Source organism: Oryctolagus cuniculus, chromosome 3 (genome assembly GCF_964237555.1).
Source record: "Oryctolagus cuniculus chromosome 3, mOryCun1.1, whole genome shotgun sequence".
NCBI classification, from domain to species: Eukaryota; Metazoa; Chordata; class Mammalia; order Lagomorpha; family Leporidae; genus Oryctolagus; species Oryctolagus cuniculus.
The window spans coordinates 85,419,313-85,442,722 of NC_091434.1; the positions used below are offsets into that span (position 1 = coordinate 85,419,313).

Below are 23,410 nucleotides of genomic sequence, written 5' to 3' on the forward strand. Positions count from 1 at the left end.
ACTGTCAAAGAAAATCAGAAAATGTCTACCTCACAGTTAGTGTTATCTTTCTTTCTCCTTAATAAAAACCACAAATTTAAGAGCATTTATTATGAGATATTTTCCAGGAACAACTAAATTTGGGTACAAGATTATCTTCCCATTTTCCTAAAGTCTAGCAATATTAAACATATGCATCCAGAACTTGGCAAGATTCTAAAAGGTTACCATCAAAACTTACACTAGCCCCTTTTAACAGATCAAACCATTACCTAGTTGTAATGGGAACTGTGGTTTTAAGAGTTCTCTTTGTAGGACCTAAATGAAAGATCTCTGCGAGTGAGATCCCAGTAGAAAGAACGGGCCATCAAAAAAGGAAGTACCTTTCTCTGAAGGGAGGAGAGAACTTCCACTTTGACTATGATCTTGTCTAAATATGATTAGAGTTGGTGAACTCAAAAGGCTTCCATAGCCTTGGCAACTCATGACTAGAGCCTAGGGAGATTACTGACGTCATAAACAAGAGTGTCAAACTGTTAAGTCAACAACAGGAGTCACTGTGCACTTACTCCCCATGTAGGATCTCTGTCCTTAATGTGTTGTTCAATGTGAATTAATGCTATAACTAGTACTGAAACAGTATTTTATACTTTATGTTCTGTGTGGGTGCAAACTGATGAAATCTTTACTTAATATATACTAAATTGATCTTCTGTATATAAAAGATAATTGAAAATGAATCTTGATGTGAATGGAATGGGAGAGGGAGTGGGAGATGGGAGGGTTGTGGGTGGGAGTGAAGTTATGGGGTGGGGGAAGGCATTGTAATCCATAAACTGAACTTTGGAAATGTATGTTTACTAAATAAAAGTTAAAAAAAAAAAGAAAAAAAAAACTAAAAAAAAGAGTTCTCTTTGTAATACCTCTTTCTTACGATCATCCCAATTCAATTCTCTGCCCATCAGTTCAACAATCCTCGGTAGGGCTTCTTCTGCTGCCTGAACGTTGAGAAAGGCCAGACGAGTGCGGCGTGAAATCATATCCACTGCGGTGCAGGCGTACTCCTTAACACCGTATTTTACCTGAGTTTGAATTCCAGAAACATTGTCAGTTTAGACCTTCCTCTTAAGAGAAAATAAAGTTTCACTTTAAAAAACAAATTTTCTTTACACTCTCTGGTTCTCCAGCAGGTGTAAGACAAAGAGTTGCACAACACAAGTTCTCCATCTGCCCGCCAAAGGAGGTTTGGGAACTGGGATAAACTGGACAAGAGTTAATGCATTCTTCCTTTTCAGAACCTGACATAAACATGCAAATTGCATCACTTCTCATTAAGCATCCACAGTAATCACTTAATCTCTCTTTGTTTACACACAATGTGGATTTCATTCTACACAGCTAAACAGGCAAAGGACAAGTATACAAAAGTATGATAGCATCTCTTTAACTTGTATAATTTTCAGTCTTAGAGTAATCAGATGACAGAAACCCTGAATTCGGTCAAGAAGAAAATGTTTACTGGACATCAATGTTTTAAGGTGAAGTGAATTACAAAGAAATACACTTCATGGACTAGGTTCACACAATTGGATAGCTTCATGAGAAACAAGACTTAAATCCTTGAAGAACTATCTCATAAAGATAGATCATGAAGGGGGGCAGTGTATGATACAGCACTTAAGTTGCCACTTGGGAACCTGCATCCCATTTTGGAGTGCCTGGTTCAAGACCTGGTTACTCCACTTCTAAACCAGCTTCCTGCTAATTGCACACTCTAGGAAGCAGCAGGTGTGATGGCAAAAGTACTTGGATGCTTGACAGCCATGTGGGAGACTCAGACTGAACTCTGGCCTATTGACTTTGGTCTGGCCCAGTCTGGCTGTTGAGAATGTCTGGGGAGTGAACCAGCACATAGACAATTTTCTGTGTCTGTCTCTCTGCCTTCTAAACAAAATGAAAAAAATAAATAAATATTTTTAAAATATGTATACAAAGGAAAAGTATGTCATAAAACAGGACATGAATGGTGCAAACCAAAAAACCTACCAACAGAAAAGGGACAAACAAGTGTAAATTAATGACTTGTGGTAACTTCAAGAAGGAAAAAGAAAACCACATTTTATTTTATTATTACTCATGTCAACACCACTTCAGAATTAAAATAAAAATTTCATAAATGAAGAGATTTTCACTGGACAGACATTTGACTCCAGGTTTGAACTGACATATGTACACTGAAACTTGGCTGCATATAATTTGTAGAGAAGACGAATAATGACCAGAGGATTGGTATCCCATAGCAGACCAGAAATTCCCACGTGGTCATTCACTTACCTCTGCCTCAATATATGGAAATTCTGACACAAGACGTACTCCAACGACAGGCCATCTCTTTCCAGTCACACTTGCCATTTTGGCCACCTCAAAAGCCTTGTCACCATAGGTGGCGGCAAGATGCTGTGCCACCTACAAAAACAAAACTGTATTCGTCAGATGGTTTGAATATCAATACCTTTTAGGTACAAAACAACAAAGGGGCATGGTTATCTTGTCAGCTTTCTTAGAGCCTGTAAATAATAGTTGTTGAGAGCAGTAGGTCTTGATTCTGTGGGAGGAAACCACTCAAGCTTTGAACGCTTCGGCCAGCACTAACTCTGCCACACATCCAGCAGCGCATCAGTGACGGAGGAAGCGGCAGCCCCATTTGGTCCTGAGGTGATTTCTGACGAGCATCCTTCCTTATGCTTGAGAAGGAAAGAAGATGGGGTGGCTCCAAATACCAGAAACAAACCAAACAACCTCCAGGCTTCAAAGAGGAATTTATATTGCTTCTTAGGCACCACAAGCAAATTATTTTCACCTTTTTTTTTTTCCTTACTACACGGACAGAAATGCACTCAGCAAAAGGAAACTCAATCATCGAGGCCTCTTCATGGTTGCCGATTCTGTTCCTGGCAATAGTGAGTGATTAGACATGGAGGAGAATGAGGTGGCAGCACACACCCACCTCACTTTCAAGTCCATAATCCTGGACAAGCCGAATGTAGAGGGTAGGGCTCCAGTCTTTGCCCCCTTGAAGGAAAAGCCCAACTGTTCTACTTGGTCCTGCTTTCAAATTGTGAGTCTTGATGGCAGCATTTACAGTATCTTCCGCCATAGATCGGTAAGTTGTCCATTTTCCGCCTATGAAGTTGATGAACAATTCATTAGGTTACCAATCCTTATTTTTCTTTTTTAAAGATGTATTTTATCTAGTTGAAAGGCAGGGAGACAGAGAGAGGAAGAGACAAAGAAAGAAAGAGATCGTCCATCTGCTGGTTCATTCCCCAAATGGCCACAATGGACAGGACTGATCCAGACTGAAGCCAGGAACCAGAAACCCACACTGGATCTCCCAAGCACTTGGGCCATCTTTGCTGCCTCCTCAGGTCCATTGGCAGGAAGCTGGATCAGAAGCAGAGCAGCTGTGATTCAAACTGGTGCTGCTATATGGGATGCTGGCATCACAGGCGGCATTGCAACCTGCTGTACCACAACACGTGTCCCCCTTATTCTTCTTACAATTAACCAGCTATCAATTACTAATAACAAAATTTACCTATTGTTTATAATAAACATGGCAAAACAATGCATAAGATTTAATGTAATTAAATAAAGTCTTTACTCAATCGAGCTAAAAGATACTGCTAAGTCAAGTTCATGAGGGAGGCATTTGGTTTAGCAATTCAGATGCTGCCATTGCATATCAGAACGCATGGGTTCAGGTCCCAGCTGTGCTTCCAATTCCAGCTCCTTGATGATGCACAGCCTGTGAAGCAGTAGATGATGGCTCAAGTAGCGTAGGGTCCTTGACATCCTCGTGGGAGATCTGGATTGAGATCATGGTTCCCAGGTTCACCAGCATATCATAGTGGGCATTTGAGGAGCGAACCAGAGGATGCAAGCTCTCTTTCTTTTTTTTTTTTTTTTTTTTTTTTTTTTGACAGGCAGAGTGGACAGTGAGAGAGAGAGACAGGGAGAGAAAGGTCTTCCTTTGCCGTTGGTTCACCCTCCAATGGCCGCCGCTGCAGCCGGCGCACCGCGCTGATCCTGGCAGGAGCCAGGAGCCAGGTGCTTTTCCTGGTCTCCCATGGGGTGCAGGGCCCAAGCACCTGGGCCATCCTCCACTGCACTCCCTGGCCATAGCAGAGAGCTGGCCTGGAAGAGGGGCAACCGGGACAGAATCCGGCGCCCCAACCGGGACTAGAACCCGGTGTGCCGGCGCCGCAAGGTGGAGGATTAGCCTATTGAGCCACGGCGCCGGCTTGCAAGCTCTCTTTCTATCTCTGTCTTTCTCTGTGTCTCTCTGCCTCACAATAAATACATACTTAAAAAATAATTTAGTCAAGCTTGTGTGCAACACACTTGCAAATAACAAGGTAAAACCCCATACCTGCTATAGTGATAAGGCCACTCTCACTGATATCAACAACATGATTTCTAGAGATGGACTGAGTATCTGCAGAGTTGGGATCTGTAACGAGGGGACGGATACCACTCCATGCTGCTAGGACATCTCCTCTTCTCACTGGTAAGGATCAATAAATAACAAGGGTTAACAGGTTTATTCAAAAACATTATTATTTTTTTTTGACAGGCAGAGTGGACAGTGAGAGAGAGAGACAGAGAGAAAGGTCTTCCTTTGCCGTTGGTTCACCCTCCAATGGCCACTGCGGCCGGTGCGCTGCGGCTGGCGTGCTGCGGCTGGCGCACTGCACCGATCCAAAGGCAGGAGCCAGGTGCTTCTCCTGGTCTCCCATGGGGTGCAGGGCCAAGCACTTGGGCCATCCTCCACTGCACTCCCGGGCCACAGCAGAGAGCTGGCCTGGAAGAGGGGCAACTGGGACAGAATCCGGCGCCCCGACCAGGACTAGAACCCGGTGTGCCGGCGCCGCAAGGCAGAGGATTAGCCTATTGAGCCGCGGCGCTAGCCTCAAAAACATTATTTTTAAACCGTAAAACAGTATATAAGCAAGAAAGAGTTCAGAAAAAGAATACACATGACTGTGCATTTTAAAAGGGAAAAAACCCTAAATATAGGACTCTGAGTATATAGGTACAAGAAAAACTCATAAAGAACTATTTTGTTACAAGTATCATTTCCATGAAGAAAACTCAAGGTTTTGAAAATCACTGACACCGATACAAGAGGAAGCAAGAGAAATAAATGTTAGCAACCTTCCAGGTAGAGAAATTAAGAAAATAAAACAAGAAAAACTAGAATTGAACAGTTAAGAGATTTACAAATTTCTTTCTAGAACGTCTCTTGCTATCCCTTTTCAGGGAAGACAAAGACATGGATTAAATTAAATAAACAAGCCACTAACAGGATTTTTTCCTCCCATATCAATACCACACTTGTATCAAGTATTTACAGCAGATCCAGCACAGGGCAAAGCACCTGATACACATATCTCATCTCATTTACCCTCATGAAGTTCCACAGAATTTATCTTTATTATTCTCACCATATAGATGAGAAAACAGATTGAAAAAGTTTAAACAAACCTGGACAACCAACTTCTCTGAGGAAAACATCTTTTATTTGTAAAGCATCTGGGCTTGGTTTTTTCAGATTTGGAGGTCCATATTCTTACCACTAAATTTTAATTTTTTTATTTTTATTTTTTGACAGGCAGAGTGGACAGTGAGAGAGAGAGAGACAGAGAGAAAGGTCTTCCTTTGCCATTGGTTCACCCTCCAATGGCCGCCGCAGCCGGCGCGCTGCGGCCGGCGCACCGGGCTGATCCGATGGCAGGAGCCAGGAGCCAGGTGCTTCTCCTGGTCTCCCATGGGGTGCAGGGCCCAAGCACTTGGGCCATCCTCCACTGCACTCTCTGGCCACAGCAGAGAGCTGGCCTGGAAGAGGGGCAACTGGGACAGAATCCGGCGCCCCGACCGGGACTAGAACCCGGTGTGCCGGCGCCGCAAGGCGGAGGATTAGTCTAGTGAGCCGCGGCGCCAGCCCTTACTACTAAATTTATTGTCTCTCAACAGTTGACATTTTCCATACTTTATTGGTTTATTTTTTAATCCCATTATCATTACAACTGACACAGAAATAAGTGTGTCAGTTGTAAATAAGTGTCCTACAGTGTATGGAAGTTGTTTCAATATTCAAGATGCCATGGAATTATCCTTACTGTCTACCACAATACAATTACACATCTGTGCCAAGGATTGAGGGGGTTTATATTACAATTGGATGGCTGCTGAACAGAGCTTAACCTTGATCTAAAAACAGCTGAGGAGAGATCAGCTGTGGTTTTGGTCCACCATCAGAGGTGAGGACAAGACAAAGGCACGGTTTTAGGAAACTACTCTTCCTCATCTAGAACAGCTTCAGGGGTGGCTTAGCTCTTTTTCTTCCAAGATCCTGACTATGTGCACCAATACAACAGGGGCCTAATGATGTAGAAGTAAATGTAGAAAATAAATGCCTACCTTGTTCTGCTACACTTACTGTGGAAGATCAGTTAAATCAACCATGTATAATAGAGATGTAAGTGTAACTTTGTCTCCACTGGAACTGGGGTCATGTGTAACCTCCTTCTTCACCACACTTTGTCATTACCACAAAAATCTGACAGATGAGAAAACTGGATTTTCCTATGTAAAGGATGAAACTGGACTTTTTTTTTTAATATACCATACCAAAATTTACCTCAAAATGGTTCAAAGACCAAAATATATGAGCTAAGGCCACAAAAGTCTTGAAAGAAAAATTTGGGAAACTTCCTGACAGTGTAGTAAGCAATGATGTCTTGGATATGACATCAAGAGTGAAAAAAAAAAAAAAAAACAGGTAAGACAGATTTCACCAAAATTAAAAGCTTCTGTGCATCAAATGATACTTTTAGCAGACCAAAAAGACACAATGGTGTGGCAGAAATTATTTATAAATAAAATATAAGAATATGAAAGAGGGGCCAGCGCCACAGTGAGATGGGTGAAGCCACCTCCTGCAGTGCCAGTATCCCATATGAGCACCAGTTCAAGTCCCGGCAGCTCCACATTTTTTTTTTTGTCAGGCAGAGTGGACAGTGAGAGAGAGAGAGAGAGAGAGAGAGAGAGAAAGGTCTTCCTTTGCCATTGGTTCACCCTCCAATGGCCGCCGCAGCCGGCGTGCTGCAGCCAGCGCACCGCGCTGATCCGATGGCAGGAGCCAGGTGCTTCTCCTGGTCTCCCATGGGGTGCAGGGCCCAAGCACTTGGGCCATCCTCCACTGCACTCCCGGGCCACAGCAGAGAGCTGGCCTGGAAGAGGAGCAACCGGGACAGAATCCGGCACCCCAACCGGGACTAGAACCCAGTGTGCCGGCGCCACAAGGTGGAGGATTAGCCTAGTGAGCCGCGGCGCCGGCCCAGCTCCACTTTCAATCCGGTTCTCTGCTATGGCCTTGGAGAGCAGCAGAAAATGGCCCAAGTCCTTGGTCCCCTGCACCCACATGGGAGACCCAAAAGAAGCTCCTGGCTTCAGATCCCTCAGCTCTGGCCACTGCGGCCATTTGGGGAGTGAACCAACAGATAAAAGACCTCTCTCTCTGCCTCTGTAACTCTGTCATTCAAATACATAAATAAATCTTTAAAAAAAAAAAAAGAATATAAAAGAAACTTCCAAAACTCGACAGCAACATCAAATAAAACCCAAATTAAGAAAAAGACATGGACTTTCAACAGGTATTCTCCATTGAAGATATGCAAATAGACAATAAGCACATCAAAACATACTAAATATCACTAATCATCAGGAAAATGCAACTGAAAACCACAATGAGATATCTCTGCACATCTATTAGGATGGCTATTATCAAACAAAAACAGAAAATGTAAGTATTAATGGGATATGGAAACACTGTAACCCTTGTCTTTTGCTTCTAACAAGGTAAAATGGTTTAGTTTCTAAGAAAAATACATTCCAGTTCCTAAAACAATTAAATATTTAGAATTATTATATGATCTTACAATGTACTTCTGGATATGTAAGCAAAAGAACTGACAGCAGAGAAAATTCTGTGCATGAATGTTCATAGTTTTACTCCTAACAGTCAAAAAAAAAAAAAACAAAAAACAAATGTCCATCAATAGGTGAAGAGATAAACAAAATGAGTAGTATATACATCCAATAGTTACTAGCTTTAAAAAGAAAATTCTGACCTATGCAACAACATGGATACACTTTGACAAAATTATGTTAAGTGAATAAGCCAGATAAAACGACAAATATTGTATGACTCCCTTACATGAGGTACTGATAGTGCTTGAACTCACGGAGGCAGAGAGTAGAACGGTAGCAGCTGCCAAAGAATAGGAAGAAGGAGAATGGGAAGTTCATGTTCGGAATTTCAGTGGAAGAGGATGAAAAAGTTCTGGAGGTGGATGGCTGTGACAGTTTCACAACAATGTGAATGTACTTACTGCCCAGTACTGGACACTAAAAACAGCTAAAATGATAAATTTTGTGTTATGTGTATTTAGCTACAATGTTTTTTAAAAAAAATGAAGACAAAGGTCTAAGTTTATAAGATTCAAGTCTCAAATTATTAGAAGACAAAGGAATATTTTACATATATTACAGAAGTATCAAGACCTGTTTGTGCCTATGCCATGCCCACAGCTTACTTAAAATTAATAAATGCCTTGCAGGGAGTACAGTTTCGCAAGCATAAAGCAGGCTGGATGTCAGCTCCTTTAAACCCTTGATACATATATCTATATATGGCACCACATATAAAAATATTTACATATATATCTAGCAAAACTCTTTGTGGAAGGAGTCACAAAGAGACTCCTTGAGATGACTAGAGTACAAAAAAAAAAAAAAAAAGAAGAAGAATTGCCTTACTAAGTATAGGGGAAAACCTCTAAAACAAGTTAATTGGATGACAGATAATGCCTCAATCTTGATCTCAAATGAAAAACAGAGTTCTGGTAAAGATAAATCCAAGATGGGCCCTGTGGGGAACAACTCGGACTAGACTAAATTACTGGAATTAAGACTTATTCTATGCATCTGCTCTCCCACAATATGGCGCTGAGAAGGGAGAAACAGCTTCTACACAGCTGCCTCCAGTTCAACCAATAAATTGTAGGACCTACTCCTGATTGGAGGAGAGCAGCGTACTCGGCGTGTGGGTAGCAGAGTTGGGATTGGTGGAAGAGGACTATAAAGGAGGAGAGAGACAATATGCACCAGGAACATCTAAGGGGAACATCTATCTGAAGGAACACCTGTGCAGCCCCCGAGAGAGCCGGCCGGCGGTGTGCCACTCTCCTGCGGAAGTGGGGAAAGTGGCTAGGAGGTGGAAGGGACGGTAGCCAACCTGGGAAGAACCAGCAGCAAACCCGGGGAGGGCCGAGCAGACAAAAGAACAGCGCAGGGTCCTGTGTCGTTCCTCCACGAAGAAGGGGAGCGACAGGCCCAGTGCTGTGGCGTAGCTGGTAAAGCTGCTTCTTGCAATGCTGGCAAGTCATATGGGTGCTGGATGGAGACCACGCTGCTCCACTTCCAGTCCAGCTCCCTGCAGATGGCCTGGGAGAAGCAGTGGAAGATGGCCCAAGTATTTGGGCCCCTGCACCCATGTGGGAGACCTGGAAGAAGCTCTTGGTTCCTGGTTTCAGCCTAGCCCACCCCTGGCTTTTGCAGCCATCTGGGGAGTGAACCAGAGGATGGAAGATTTCTCTCTCTCTCTCTCTCTCTGCAATTCTGACTTTCAAACAAATCTGAAAACTAAAAAAGATAAATGCAAGTAAAGTAAATCTAGCTCCTTAAAACAGAGTTCCTTGAGGACCACATTCTTCAGAACTGTGATCTTAAATTAGAAGTACTTATACATCTCTATAGGGGTAGTTAATTAAATTTATATCCAAGGATTGTAGCTGAAACAAAGAAGGAACATAATTAACTGGTGGGAAAAGCCCAAGACTTCTCAGACTTGTCAGTTAGAAAGCACATGGGATTTCAATACTGGGATTCCAGGCCTAGATCTTCCCCTCTGATTTGTAATTCTCTTAAACAGATTTAATCCTGAAGGCTTCCATGGAATGGGAGGTTAATTCCTGCATTACACAATTCTACAAGTCTTGGAAAACCTCAACACAATTGTGCAACATGCTTTAATATTTAAAAAAGTAGAAAATATCACAATTTTCCATTACAGTCCACAGTGGCCTTTAAGTCAAAAATAAAACATATCCAGCCCACTTAAAGCATCACCGTGATCACCACGCAGTCCTTCCTCTGTCTCTGAAATTCCCTAAGTAGCCACACTGACCAGGAATTTGGTTTCAATTCTTGAAGCCCTCTAACTTTAAAATTATTTGATGGCAAATTGGACTTTCCAGAGTAAAGCTGAAGCATATGCAAATAATTGGTGACAAACATTTTACCTTTTCTGTTTTAATAAGCAGAAATAATATATCTTTAAACTATATTGTCTGAAAAAAGATTGAATTAAAGCATTCAAGTTTTTTTGTCATAGAAGAACATTAAGTAAGACATTACATATATTGCTGTCACTTTTAGGTCTTACTCTTGGAAATGATACTTAAAAGAAGAAAACAAGGAAGAAAGAAGGAAAAAAGAAAATGAGAAAGAATACACTACTAGGGCCAGGGAGAAAAAGTTCATAATGTGTTAAGAAGTTTATTTAGCTTCAAGTCTTGGCATTTAGCTTTTTAGTCTGAGAATAACATCAGATGAATGCTGGGATTAAATTTATCTAAAAATATATATTTGAAGATACCCAAATTTTTCATTTTTTTTAAAACAGGCAGAGAGGACAGTGAGAGAGAGAGACAGAGAGAAAGGTCTTCCTTTTGCCGTTGGTTCACCCTCCAATGGCCGCCGCGGCCGGCGTACCACACTGATCCGATGGCAGGAGCCAGGTGCTTCTCCTGGTCTCCCATGGGGTGCAGGGCCCAAGCACTTGGGCCATCCTCCACTGCACTCCCTGGCCACAGCAGAGAGCTGGCCTGGAAGAGGAGCAACCGGGACAGAATCCGGTGCCCTGACTGGGACTAGACGGCACCGCAAGGCGGAGGATAAGCCTATTGAGCCGCGGTGCCGGCCCCAAAATTTTTCATGTTTAAGATATGAATTCATCTTTATGGCTTGCAGGATTTCAGTATCATTCAAGCAGGGAGGTTGCATCAAGTCATCAATCAGATTACTCTCAACCTTTGAGATTTAAGATTTTTATGAACTACTCCAAATGCTGTTTGCTAATGAAGTATGAGGAGTTTGTACCAGTCCACCACACAACGTCAGTAATGACTGGTCAGGACCACACATATAATCTATATCTATGGAGAGACAGAAGAGATAAACACATGAGACATTAATCCTAAACTCTAGAATAAAAAACAGCAATTCTAAATGTTCTTAGAGTTATATCTATAGGGACCAGCACTGTGGAATAGTGGGTAAAGCCACCACCTGCAGTGCTGTCATACTGAATGGGTGCTGGTTCGGGACCTGGCTGTTCCACTTCTGAGCCTGGGAGAGCAGCAGAAGATGGCCTAAGTCCTTGGACCCTTGCATCCACATGGGAGACCTGGAAGAACTCCTGGCTCCTGGCTTTGGATCGGCGCAGCTCCAGCCTTTGCAGCCATTTGGGGAGTGAACCAGCAGATGGAAGACCTCCCTCTCTGCCTCTGCCTCTCTGTAACTCTTTCAAATGAATAAATAAATCTTAAAAAAAGAGAATTCTATCTACAAGTCACACTGAATTTGTTAAAAACTAATTAAAAATTAAAACAAAAAGAAGCAAAAAATATGGAAACACAGCAACTGACTGAGCTAACAGGCTTCTCTCCTTATTACCTGCTTACTCACAGGGGAAACCTTGTACACTACTAAAGAAATCCAATTAGTGTTTTCTCAAGAAAGAGATGCAAAAGCCATAGATAGATAATCAAAATAAGGAATCATTATGATATCTTTTAATTCTGCCTGGAGCTACTGTAGCCATATTGTAACCATGGGAGACACAATCCTTGAATGAAACTAACTTGGAGTATAGTAGAGAGAAGAGAAAGGAGGGTCACACATCTTAGACATTACTGAAATATTGTTAGTCACCTTTTGAGCTTTTCAACATGTAGAGTTTTTGTTATACAAGATAATCAATTTTCTAATTTAACAACAAAAATTTAATGACTAGTTCAAATTGAACATTTCCACCTCTAAATGGATAGTGGAGTGCCTCCAGATTGTGAAGAGCAGGGCTGTATCACAGACTTTTCTGCAGCGATGGAAATGTCCCATGCCTGCATTGCCCATTCACTAGTCATTAGTAACATGCAGATATTAGGGACTTGAAATGTGAATCACACAATTGAAGAGCTGGAATTTTCAAATCTCATTTAATTTTAACTAATTTAAATTTAAATAGCTACAAGTGGCTAGTGGCTATCATGTTACACAAAGCAGCACTAAAGAAAAGTCTCCAAGCAGGTCTCAGACTTGTCCCGGTAGATCAGCAAGCTGGTTATTTCCACTATGGCCACCTTGAATGAAGTATCCTTCCACAGAAATCTGACTGTATCTTCCTTGCCCACAAGAATAAAATCCCCTCTAAAAGAACTCTTTACTTCTGAATACACACAGCCACCCATGTTGCATACTTATCATTTCAAAATCTCTTCTCTTCCTAATCTCATGAGTCCAAAGAAATAAAAATATTTTTCTCGATTAAGTACCCTTACTCAGTAACTGGATCTCCAATACACAAGATAAGCAAGAGCAGCTAGAATGTGTCACCTATGTTAACTCTCCATGGCACAGCATGTGAAGAAAATAATAACTCAAGCCTTTTATGACTCAGATCTTGAAGGTTCACCTCGATTTTTCTGGCTCCCATACTGCCAGGATGGCTAAACAAGATTTCACCAATATTTCACCTCTCCCTCCCCCTGTTCCAAGTTTTCATCAATGTCTCTTCTAGTATTTCTCAACATCCCAGTGTTATCAAGGAAAGGGACACGGACTAGTATAGTTATCAATAAATATTAAGTAGAATAATAAGTATTATTTGAACTTTTTATTTCAAACCATGCGTTGACATTACTTAAACAAAAGCAAGAATATTTGGGCCCTAGAACCAACAGGCCAGGCTTACACAAGGTTTTTAATGACTATATTCTTAAACAATTGTATATTCCCTTTCACAATAAGTGAATGCTTTAAATTAAGTGAAATGAAAGGAAACAGAACTACCTTTAAATAAAGCAGACAAAGATTGATCATTAAAGACTACTTAGACGACAGTCAACTGATTTTTCAGCTGTTAATTTCCCAGATGCTAAAAACACTCCGTGGATCACCTCCAACGTCAATGAAGCTACTTGACAACATTTTCAAAAGATAGTGAGAAAGTGGATTAGTCTTTCTGGTATCAAATTGAAGTATCATCTATTACATACCTGATAGATAACCCATTCATATTTTTTTTTTTTTGACAGGAAGAGTGAGACAGTGAGAGAGAGAGACAGAAAGGTCTTCCTTTTCTGTTGGTTCACCTCCCAAATGGCCACTATTGCCGGCACACTGTGCCAATCCAAAGCCAGGAGCCAGGTGCTTCCACCTGGTCTCCCATGCAGGTGCAGGACCCAAGCACTTGGGCCATCCTCCACTGCCCTCCCAGGGCACAGCAGAGAGCTGAACTGAAAGAGGAGCAACCAGGACAGAATCTGACGCCCCAACCAGCACTAGAACCCGGGGTGCCGGCGCCGCAGGCGGAGGATTAGCCTAGTGAGCTGCGGCGCTGGCCCCATTTACATTTTAATAATATAAATATATGAAGGAAAATTGAACAGACATTTTTCACAGCTGCTTGGGAAAAGTAAACACACTGATTATTTCAAAGTACAATTAATGTTTTACTCAGATGCTTGGCAAGATAAGTGTTTGTTTTAAAAAAATTAATAGAAAATAAAGCCTATATAGGAAATGACAATGAAGAGCTAACTGTGGTTCTGCTTCACATGAGCTATTTAGGCATGCATTTTGGGGTGTTCCTTCTCATGTTTGCCACTTTCAGAAAAATCAATAAAAGGCATGTGAAAATATCTAAATGAACACAGGGGAAATAGTGTCAGAAATCAATACTTCTTTACCAGCATGTTTAACCTGCTGAAATGAAGTGTTAATCACAGAAATAAGATACCATATTACATTTATAAACTAATGAAACTAGAAAAAGCAAAGCGCATGACACTATAATTAAACAGCTGGAAGACATCCAAGCCTGTGTAAGTTGATAACCCTGGTACAATCTCTGGCAATGAAAAGGCAGGTCTGCAGTGAGTTGATATGGCCAGCTCAGTTGTTAATTGAATAGCAGGCAATCTATAAACACTACTAATTGCGTATGTGAAAACCTGTGTACACGTAGAGAAGCTGCCTAGAGAAGCACTCCAGGAGAACTACATGGATAAAGCACTCGGCGAATCTTCTGTCTCTCCCAATCCTGTTAAGTCATAGCTTAGTTTTGCCACTGCATCCCTCTGATTAACCTCTGCACAACAGACTTAATGATACATTTTTCAAAAGATCATTTTTCTTCCAAGCTCAATACAAACCACAGAACTATCAATTACCCATTTCAGAAAAGAACAAACAAGTAATCTAGAAAATTCAGCTTGTGAATGGAAAGCTTTCTAAATTGTAAAAGAAGACATGGTCTTATTCCCAACGGGCAAAATGCTTTTCAGAATTGTTCTGACGCGTTTTGCAGAAGTGTGGCAGCTGCTGTGAACAGCATGGAGTGTTAAGATTCGACACTTTTTTTTTTCTTAAGGATATAGCCATTTGGGGAGGCTCAAAAACTGTTGTCAGAATTTTACTTATCCATTTAATAAATCCTTTTAGAGTGCTTATTTCAAACCTGATGAATGCAAAACATTTAAAAACTTTTAGTTTCTAATAACTATAGAGAAGCCTGATTGGCCCAAGGGCTTGTTTAAGAAATACAGAAACCCCCTCTGGTTAGCATTCAAAGCCAAATAAGGTCATTAGACAGAAACGATTACTGTTGTCCTAAAGCTGGTGAAGCAACTTCCATGAAAAGAACTGACTGACTTTACACACTCCTAGTGGATCTACTACCCCATCACGAAACCCAGAACTACCAGTGGGAGTACTGCACAGCATTCAGAGGCATGTAGAAGACTTCGCGTTATAGCACCAACACTAACTAGCTCCGGGCAAGAAACTTACCGTCATGGGTCTCAGTTTCTTCAACTATAAAGTAGGCATTACAAAATATGCCTCATAAAGTTGTTCGCAGAAACCAAAGGGATAATATGGTCAATACACTTGCTTACAGAGTGTCTAGTATAAAAAGGTGCTCAGTCCCAGCAGAGTTGGAAAAAATAAAACACACAAATGTGAATATGCAGCTATGTGTAGCAACAGCATGCAATCAAATAACTGATTGCTGCCTGAAGCTGAGCTTCTCTCCCACATTTCATCAGTGTAGAAGAGAATATCAGGTTTAACCAAAATTCCTAGGAAAAAAAAATACAGATTGGAATGTTCTCACTTTAAGAGAGACATACTCCAGCTGAAACACCTTTTAAAGGCCAAGAGTAATGCCTCAAATATGAAGCCTTTAGCCCACTGGAAATAAGGATGGAAAGAAACTGTAAAGAATCATTGTTTAGTAGACGCTTTAAAAGCTTGAGTTTATATGCAGAAAAGTTGTGACAGAGGATGCACATCTGGAAAAAAAGGAAACCTATGACAGAGCTGTCACTTTTACTTTTAGCCTGGATATTTAGCACCTAGAGGACTCTTAACTCTTAAGATATTCCCATGGGACACGTTCACCGAAGCCCGTCCCCGGAGCTTCTTGTGGGAGAACACCATCGCCCCACTCTCCCTGACAGTGCAGCCTCGCAGGAAGAGCCCACAGACAGCAAAGATGAGATGCAACCCAGGAACTACAATATGGGGTGCAGGCATCCCAGGTGGCAATCTAACCACTTTGCAAGTGCTCCTCCCATAACCTCTTTGGTTTCCCATCCCACTCATCTGTGGCTCCCCTTCTGTGAAGCAGGAAGAGCCAAGGTCTACTGAAGAAGCAGAATCACTTAAAGAGGCTTCAGAGATGGTGCCTGAGTCCAGGGAGTCTGTATGCATGAAGAGCAACAGGACACAACAGAGAAGCAGGAAACGGGACACAGCACTCAACTTCCCTGACCAACTCAGGTAGGCAAGTGCACGTCCACTTCTAAGTGTTCTAAGTGTTAACAGAAATAGGGATGAGCACAGGTTCCAGTCCTGGCTGCTCTACTTCCAATCCAGCTTCCTGCTAACGTGCCTGGGAGGGCAGCAGCGGATAGCCCAGGGGCTTGGGTCTCTGTCACCCATATGGGAGACTGAGATGGGAGTTCCTAGCTCCTGGCTTTAGCCTGGTCCAGCCTCAGCTGTTGTGGCCATTTGAGGAGTGAACCAGTAGATGGAAGATCTGTTTCTCTCTCTGTCTCTCTCTGTCTCTCTCTCTCTGTAACTTCACCTTTCGAATAAATAGATAAATCTTAAAACAAACAAAAAAACCTACCTGTATTTCATTCTTAAGCTCAAAGACTACAATCTATCACAAAATGTGCAAGAATTCAGCATGGCCTGCTTGACAGGCCAGATAGGTGGTGGCGCCACAGGCTAAGCAATCCTCCTAAGGGACTATGGATACAAGGAGCAGAAGAGGTTCTCCCATTCCATAGATGGCATAGGATGTAAACTGCTTCTTAACACTGTAGGCCCACAAGGGAACCCGGCAGAGAAAGAAACACAGTTTGATCTTGAAGACAGAGCCAAGGTGGGGGAGCTGAGGCTGAAGTTATGTGAGCGCCCAGTTACTACTACTGTATAACAAAGCCTTCTAAACTTAGTGGCATCAAACAGAAGCCACTTATTTTCTCATGAGCTTGCAGTTTGGGCAGGGCTCAGCAGAAACAGCTCATCTTTGCTTATACAACATCAGCTGGGCTATCTCCACTGAGAGTGTAAGATTTATTTCTAAGATGGCTTCCCCAAGACTGGCAAGCTGGTGCTGGTTGCCTCTCCAAGTGGGCCTTGTCTCAAAGCAGCTTGGGCTTCATCACAGCACAGTGGCTAGGCTTAAGAATGAGTATTTGGGGCTGGTGCTGTGGCGTAGTGAGCTAAGCTACCGTCTGTGGCACCAGCATCCCACATGGCCACTGGTTTCAGTCCTGGCTGCTCCTCTTCCAATTCAGCTCCCTGCTTAAGACCTGGGAAAGAAGCAGAAGATGGTCCATGTGCTTAAGCCCCTGCATCCACATGGGAAACCCAGAAGGTCCTGGCTCCTGGCTTTGGAACAGCTCAGCTCCGGTAGTTGTGGCCATTTAGAGAATGAACCAGTGGATGGAAGACCTTTTTGTTTCTCCCTCTCTCTGTCTGTAACTGTACCTCAAATAAATAAATAAAATCTAAGAGAGAGAGAGAGAGAGAGAGAATTTACAAAGACCCTGGAAGTGGAAACTGCCAGTTTCTAGCGGTCTTTTCTAGGAAACCAGTACTTCATCTCTGCTACGTTCTATCGGTCAAGCACTCAGAGTCCAGACTCAAGACAGGGGATATAGATCCCACCATTCAGTAGGAAGTGTGCCGAAGTTTTCAAACTGCTACAGTGAGAAATCTTCTCCATATCCTCTGACATCAAAAAGTTCCATTTTTTCTGCCTCCTCCAATTTATTACAAGACATGGCTAGACTGCAGTCCTGAGGATCTGGAAACTGTATCCAGCTGCAGAAGGAAAGAATGACATGACTGATAGCAACTCCGTGGATAAAGGAGTGGGTGGAAGCATAAGTGACAAGCCCTTCCTCCTTCTCTCTCAGTCAAAAACAGGTCTAGATTCTGTCTCTGGAACTAATGTCTCATTGCTTCAGAAACACTACATATATTCATTCATGCATGTACGCATTTCTTCATTAATTTAAGCAATATTTACGAAGAACCTTTTCTGCTACAAATATAAGCAATAAGAAGGCAAACAATAAGAACCATGATAAATGCTATGAAGGAACCCAAGACAGGGCACATCTGTGACTTGTGCAGTAACCCAGTGAGGATATCCAGCCATAATGGACAAGCATCCATGGGACCACACAGAACTAGTCTTCAACTGGTTCACGTGGCTGTGAGAAGTAATGGTCACAGTGGACTGATGGCCCAGCTCTGTCTTTAGGAGGCACTGGGACCATTCTATGCCCTAAACCTGAGTTATATTCTAAGCTTTAAAAATCCAGGGATCAGGGAGGTCAGAGAGGGAGACTTTGTGGTTTGTACTAATAAGGGCATGTGATTATCTGAATGACTGGGAAATTAAAAGTGGCCATATTTGAAGACGTGTGCCCTCAGGCTGCTAAAATGGGTGATTCTGATTATTTTAGTTTTAAAATCTCAGGTACAGGCTGATGTCATGGCACAATGTGTTACGCCGCCACTTGGGACATGCATCCCATACTGAGTGCCAATTCAAGTCCTGGCTACTCTGCTTCCAATCCAGCTCCCTGCTAATGTGCCTGGGAAGCAGCAAATGATAGCTCAAGTATTTTCATGGGAAACTCAGATAGAGTTCCTGGCTCCTAGCTTTGGTCTGGCCCAACCCTGGCCATTGCAGCCATCTGGGGAGTGAACAAGCTGATGGAAGGTCTCTCTCTCTTTCTCTCTCTCTCTCCCTCCCTCTGCCTTTGAAATAAATAAATATTTAAAAATAAAAAAAGATATTCCTACATCATCAGGATAATAGCCTGATAATAATTTCTCACTGATAGTAATTTAGATACTAATTTCAACCACTTTTACCAAACATCAGAATTAACAATAACTGTGTTATTTTTGCCAGCCAGTTCTCTATCAAGTTGTGTTAACTGAATAGATTTTCATGACCTACCAGGTGTTGGCAAGTCTTACATCTACTTATAAAAGAATAGAAGAGATCCAGTCTCTATTAGAGCCCATGGCTTACTTGTCTGGTGGAAATCCCCACCTACAATATGGGCATAGCAGCCTTCTAAAACCTACACCTGCTTCCAGCACATCTAGCCTTTGAGCTGTATAAGCAGTTAGATTTCTCATCCTCACTGCAATTGAACTTTAAGATTTTAAAAACTGTCAACACAGAGCTCTGCGCTCCCAAATTAATTTTATCTCTTGCTCCAACAATATAACTTTCTGATCTTAAGGCTTGGATATAAACTCATTTTTAACACTTAGTATACCCAGGTAAATGTGAAATGAAGCAGCACTGATTAGCAAGAATAAATACATTTTAATTATAATGCTGTATTAATACAAATTATACCCACATGTTGAAGCTCCCAAATTTCAAAAGGAAAAAAGAGTACCAAGCAAAAATTGCAATGCTGTGTTGGCATTTAAATATACATGTTAAGTAAGGCATGAGTATTTCCCAAATAACCATGTGAACATGTGTGTACATGTATGATTATAAACATTAGCCATGTAGATTTTAATTGTATGTATTTAACAGACTTATTCAATTATATATATTCAATTTATATATGAAGCAACTGGAACTCTGTAAAAGTGATTAATCAATTAAATTATGAAAGTCACCATAACAAATTTTTAAAGTAGTTTGTTGGTTTTACTTGTAAATATGTGATCACACTATTTAAAAAATTCTTTAGGGATAAAGGACTCATAGGTGCTAGTGAGTTGCATCTAGACTATAATATTATCTTTGCATGAACTTCATTGGCTATTGTAAGATTCCTGTTATAAATACATGAAAATTAATTTCCAAACATCTTATATGTGTCTACCTTATTACAGAAAGATCATCAAATTGCTAGCAGTATAAAAAAACCATGAAAGCATCAGTAACTAGCTTATGTTAATTCAAAACAAACATGAATAGCCTACTAATTACAAACAAGCCTTGCAGCAGAGCAAAGTATCCTTACCCTCAAGGAGTCCTAAGTGAGAACACATTGTAGACTAATACTAATAATACAATGTTGTGATATACTAAAGCATGACCAATGTACCATGGGACAAAAGGATAGATGGCTTCTGAAGTATAAATATTTTGCCAACGCTAGAAATTTGGATGAAGACATCACAGAGCAAACCTTCAACTTAAAAAAGAAGACTGTGTCACCTTATTTGGAAATAATAAGTAATACAATATGACTAGAAATTCCACGCATGGAAAGAGAGTAGATTAACGTAAACCTGCAAAGCCAAGTTGTGAAAAGACTTCTATGTCATTTGAGACACTTGGATTTTTCCTGAGGTCAATGAAGTGACATCCAAGGAGCATTTTTGGTAGGGAGGTTCTTAGCTGAAAGTTGTGGTCCCCAATTTAAGGGTACTGAAAAGTGTTAAGACCTTAAGAGGTGGGGGAGTGGAGGTGAGTGGGTCACAGCCACCCTTCTACAGGGTTTAATGCTGGTCTCTTGGAGTGGATTAGTTCCCAAGAGTGAAAGCAGTCATAAGAGTGAGACTGGCCCCGCTCCCCAGTCTCTTGGTTCATCTCTCCTTCACTCACTTTCTCTCTTTCTCTCTCCCTCTCCCGCCCTCCCTCCCTCCTTTCTCCTCTGTTCTCTCTCTCCCCTCCCCATACTCTCATCATGTGATGTCATCTGCCATATAGTGATATACCCAGAAGGTTCTCATTAAAGGCCAAATAGATGGGGGCTGCCAATCTTGGACTTTCAGCTACTAAAACTGTGAGATAAATAGATCTCTTTTCTTAACAAAAACAGTCTCGGGTATTTTGTTAAACCAAGACAACACATACCAAGGCCCAGATCATTAAGCTTCTTAGACTATGTAACTCTATCATTAAACAGCCTATGGATAACTTGTGTCTGTGAGTCAGGTCCTCCCAAGTAGTAGAAATTCAGCAATGCTGGAGACATTTCCTGCTATTTAGGAATCCCATGAGTGTTCAGAGCTCCCATGTGGCATTCCAATCTTGCCATTAGAAAAGGGCTGCATGAGTTTCATGTGAATATAGGAAGCTATAATTTGGCCTTCATACATGTTCTAGAAGTAGGCAGCACCTGTTACATTAGACCAGATGGGTCAGAAGGAGATGTGGCAATTTCCCAGTGAAAGCTGGAATGGATGGGGGAATCTAAGAGAGCCTATTGACTTAAAGGAAAGCTTCAGTTACCTTCCACATCACAACTCAGGTAGTTACGCACTTCATTCAAAATGAAGTTAATATCTTCTTCCGAAGGAATAGGATGGGATGTGATATCAGTTGGAGTATCAGTTGTGCCAGCAATAGTCATCTTTTGCCAGGGTAAGAAGAAAATAACTCGTCCATCACTGGTTGCTGGGTCAAGAAGTCCCATGCTCTCGGGGCTGAGATAAAAGGAAACATAATTTATTTCTTAAATTAGCAGATGGTTAATATTAACTTCATTCTCTGGCGGATGTCCTAAATAGCACTCTGGTCTCAGAATCAGCCCTAAAGGCACTCGGATCTGGCTGAAAAGCCCATGAGAGTATTTCAGGCATGGAAAGCCAAGACACTCTGGCAAAAAGATCTCTGTGAGTGAGATCCCAGTGGAAAGAACAGGTCTTCAAAGAGGGAGGTGCCTTTCTCTGAAGGGAGGAGAGAACCTCCACTTTGACTATGACCTTGTCTAAACAAGATAAGAGTCGGAGAACTCAAGGGGCTTCCATAGCCTTGGAAACTCATGACTGGTGCATAGGGAGATTACTGATGCCATAAACAGGAGTGTCAACTTGTAAAGTCAACAACAGGAGTCACTGTGCACTTACTCCTCATGTAGGATCTCTGTCCTTAGCGTGCTGTACACTGAGGCTTAATGCTATAACGAGTACTCAAACAGTATATTTCACTTTGTGTTTCTATGGGGGTGCAAACGATTGAAATCTTTACTTAATGTACACTAAACTGATCTTCTGTAAAAAAAAAAAAAAAGAAAAAAGAAATTATCAATTCCCAACTTGACTCTCACTGGGATTAAACATGACAATAGGTCTGATCTGATTTCATCATCATTTAAAAAAAAATCATCTATTATTTTTCACTTTATGTTTCTGTGTGGGAACAAACTGTTGAAATCCTTACTTAAGGTATACTAAGCTGATCTTCTGTATATTAAGATAATCGAAAATGAATCTTGATGTGAATGGAAGTGGAGAGGGAGTGGGAAAGGGGAGGGTGGTGGGTGGGAGGGACGGTATGGGGGGGAAAGCCATTGTAACCCATGAGTCGTACTTTGGAAATTTATATTCATTAAATAAAAGATAAAAAAAAATAACCTGAGAGAAAAAAAAAATATTAACTTCATTCTAAAAACTATGTTGTATACAGTAATTCTCAAATCAGCAAGCTAGAGAGACGCAAACTATTACTTTTGATCTGCTATTCTAATTTAGAAATTCCTAAAGGAAAAAATAACTTTAGTAACAAAAAGAAATGGGACAAATGTAGTAATAACATTCTGCAGCATGACCACCCTTCCACAACTCAACAATGCAAGGCTAATTAAGAAAGTAGACTTCAACTTCCAATTGTTTTGGTTTTAACACTCCTTGGATCATGCACATTAGATAATGTCAGTGGGATAAATGTCTGTAATTTCTTTTATAATCATTAATTAAGGATAGCTCTTCAACCTTTTTTCAAGTTTAGGAAAAGTACTTTCCTGGGACATTTGACATTTGGTACATGTTTCAGTAGATGATCTTAGAAGCATATGAGAAAGTGAAGAGGCTAACTTTCTGGAAACTAGAATATAATCATAAAATTCTTGACTCTTTTGTGCCTAGATGAACTTGTGCCACTTCACCAAATATGAGGCTTCTTACTTTATTTCAAGGTTAAAGAAACCTCAAAAAAACTGCATCTTGAAGAAAAGGGCTCAGTTTTCCACTACTACCTAAATAATAATACCTTAGGATAAGGTCAAAGGGAGAGTAGCATCTTAGCAAGGAAGTTCTTTTAAATAGAAGACACTAGTGTGTGTTCTGCTTTCAAATCAAGGTTCAAGGCTGCTCTCCTGACAAATTTTATATAGCCTTGCAAAATATCATTCAAGAATTTGCACTGACAATGCACTGAACATTCTACAAAACACATTTGAAAGAACAGGTGATTGTAAATTAACACTAACAAAACCCCTCAGATTTTGTTTTTAATTCACTAAAAACCGGTTTTAATGCACATTAGCCATTTGAAGTAATTTGAAGAAACTGTGAAAGGGGTGGGAAGAATCTGAAAATGTCATGTTCAAATAGAACACTCCAAATTTTCAGATAGCTATTTCAATTTGACATAATCCCCATATCAAGTCAATGCTACAGGCATTTTCTGCAAATTCTTTTTAGCTTCTATTAATGCAATTTGTTAAGT

General features: G+C 41.1%; 1 protein-coding gene across 28 annotated transcripts in view; it reads right to left on the bottom strand.

Annotated features, from left to right (window-relative positions):
• GPD2 (glycerol-3-phosphate dehydrogenase 2) overlaps positions 1–23,410 on the bottom strand; it is a 240,167-nt gene that overhangs the window by 50,104 nt on the left and 166,653 nt on the right. For all 28 annotated transcript variants that reach the window (XM_051848606.2, XM_070070848.1, XM_008258597.4 and 25 more), the window contains 5 exons: positions 21,194–21,387; positions 4,412–4,546; positions 2,987–3,162; positions 2,314–2,445; positions 903–1,061 (listed from right to left, as the gene is read on the bottom strand). In XM_051848606.2, the coding sequence (XP_051704566.1) occupies positions 903–1,061; positions 2,314–2,445; positions 2,987–3,162; positions 4,412–4,546; positions 21,194–21,387 (796 nt within the window). The remainder of the gene's footprint in view (positions 1–902; positions 1,062–2,313; positions 2,446–2,986; positions 3,163–4,411; positions 4,547–21,193; positions 21,388–23,410) is intronic.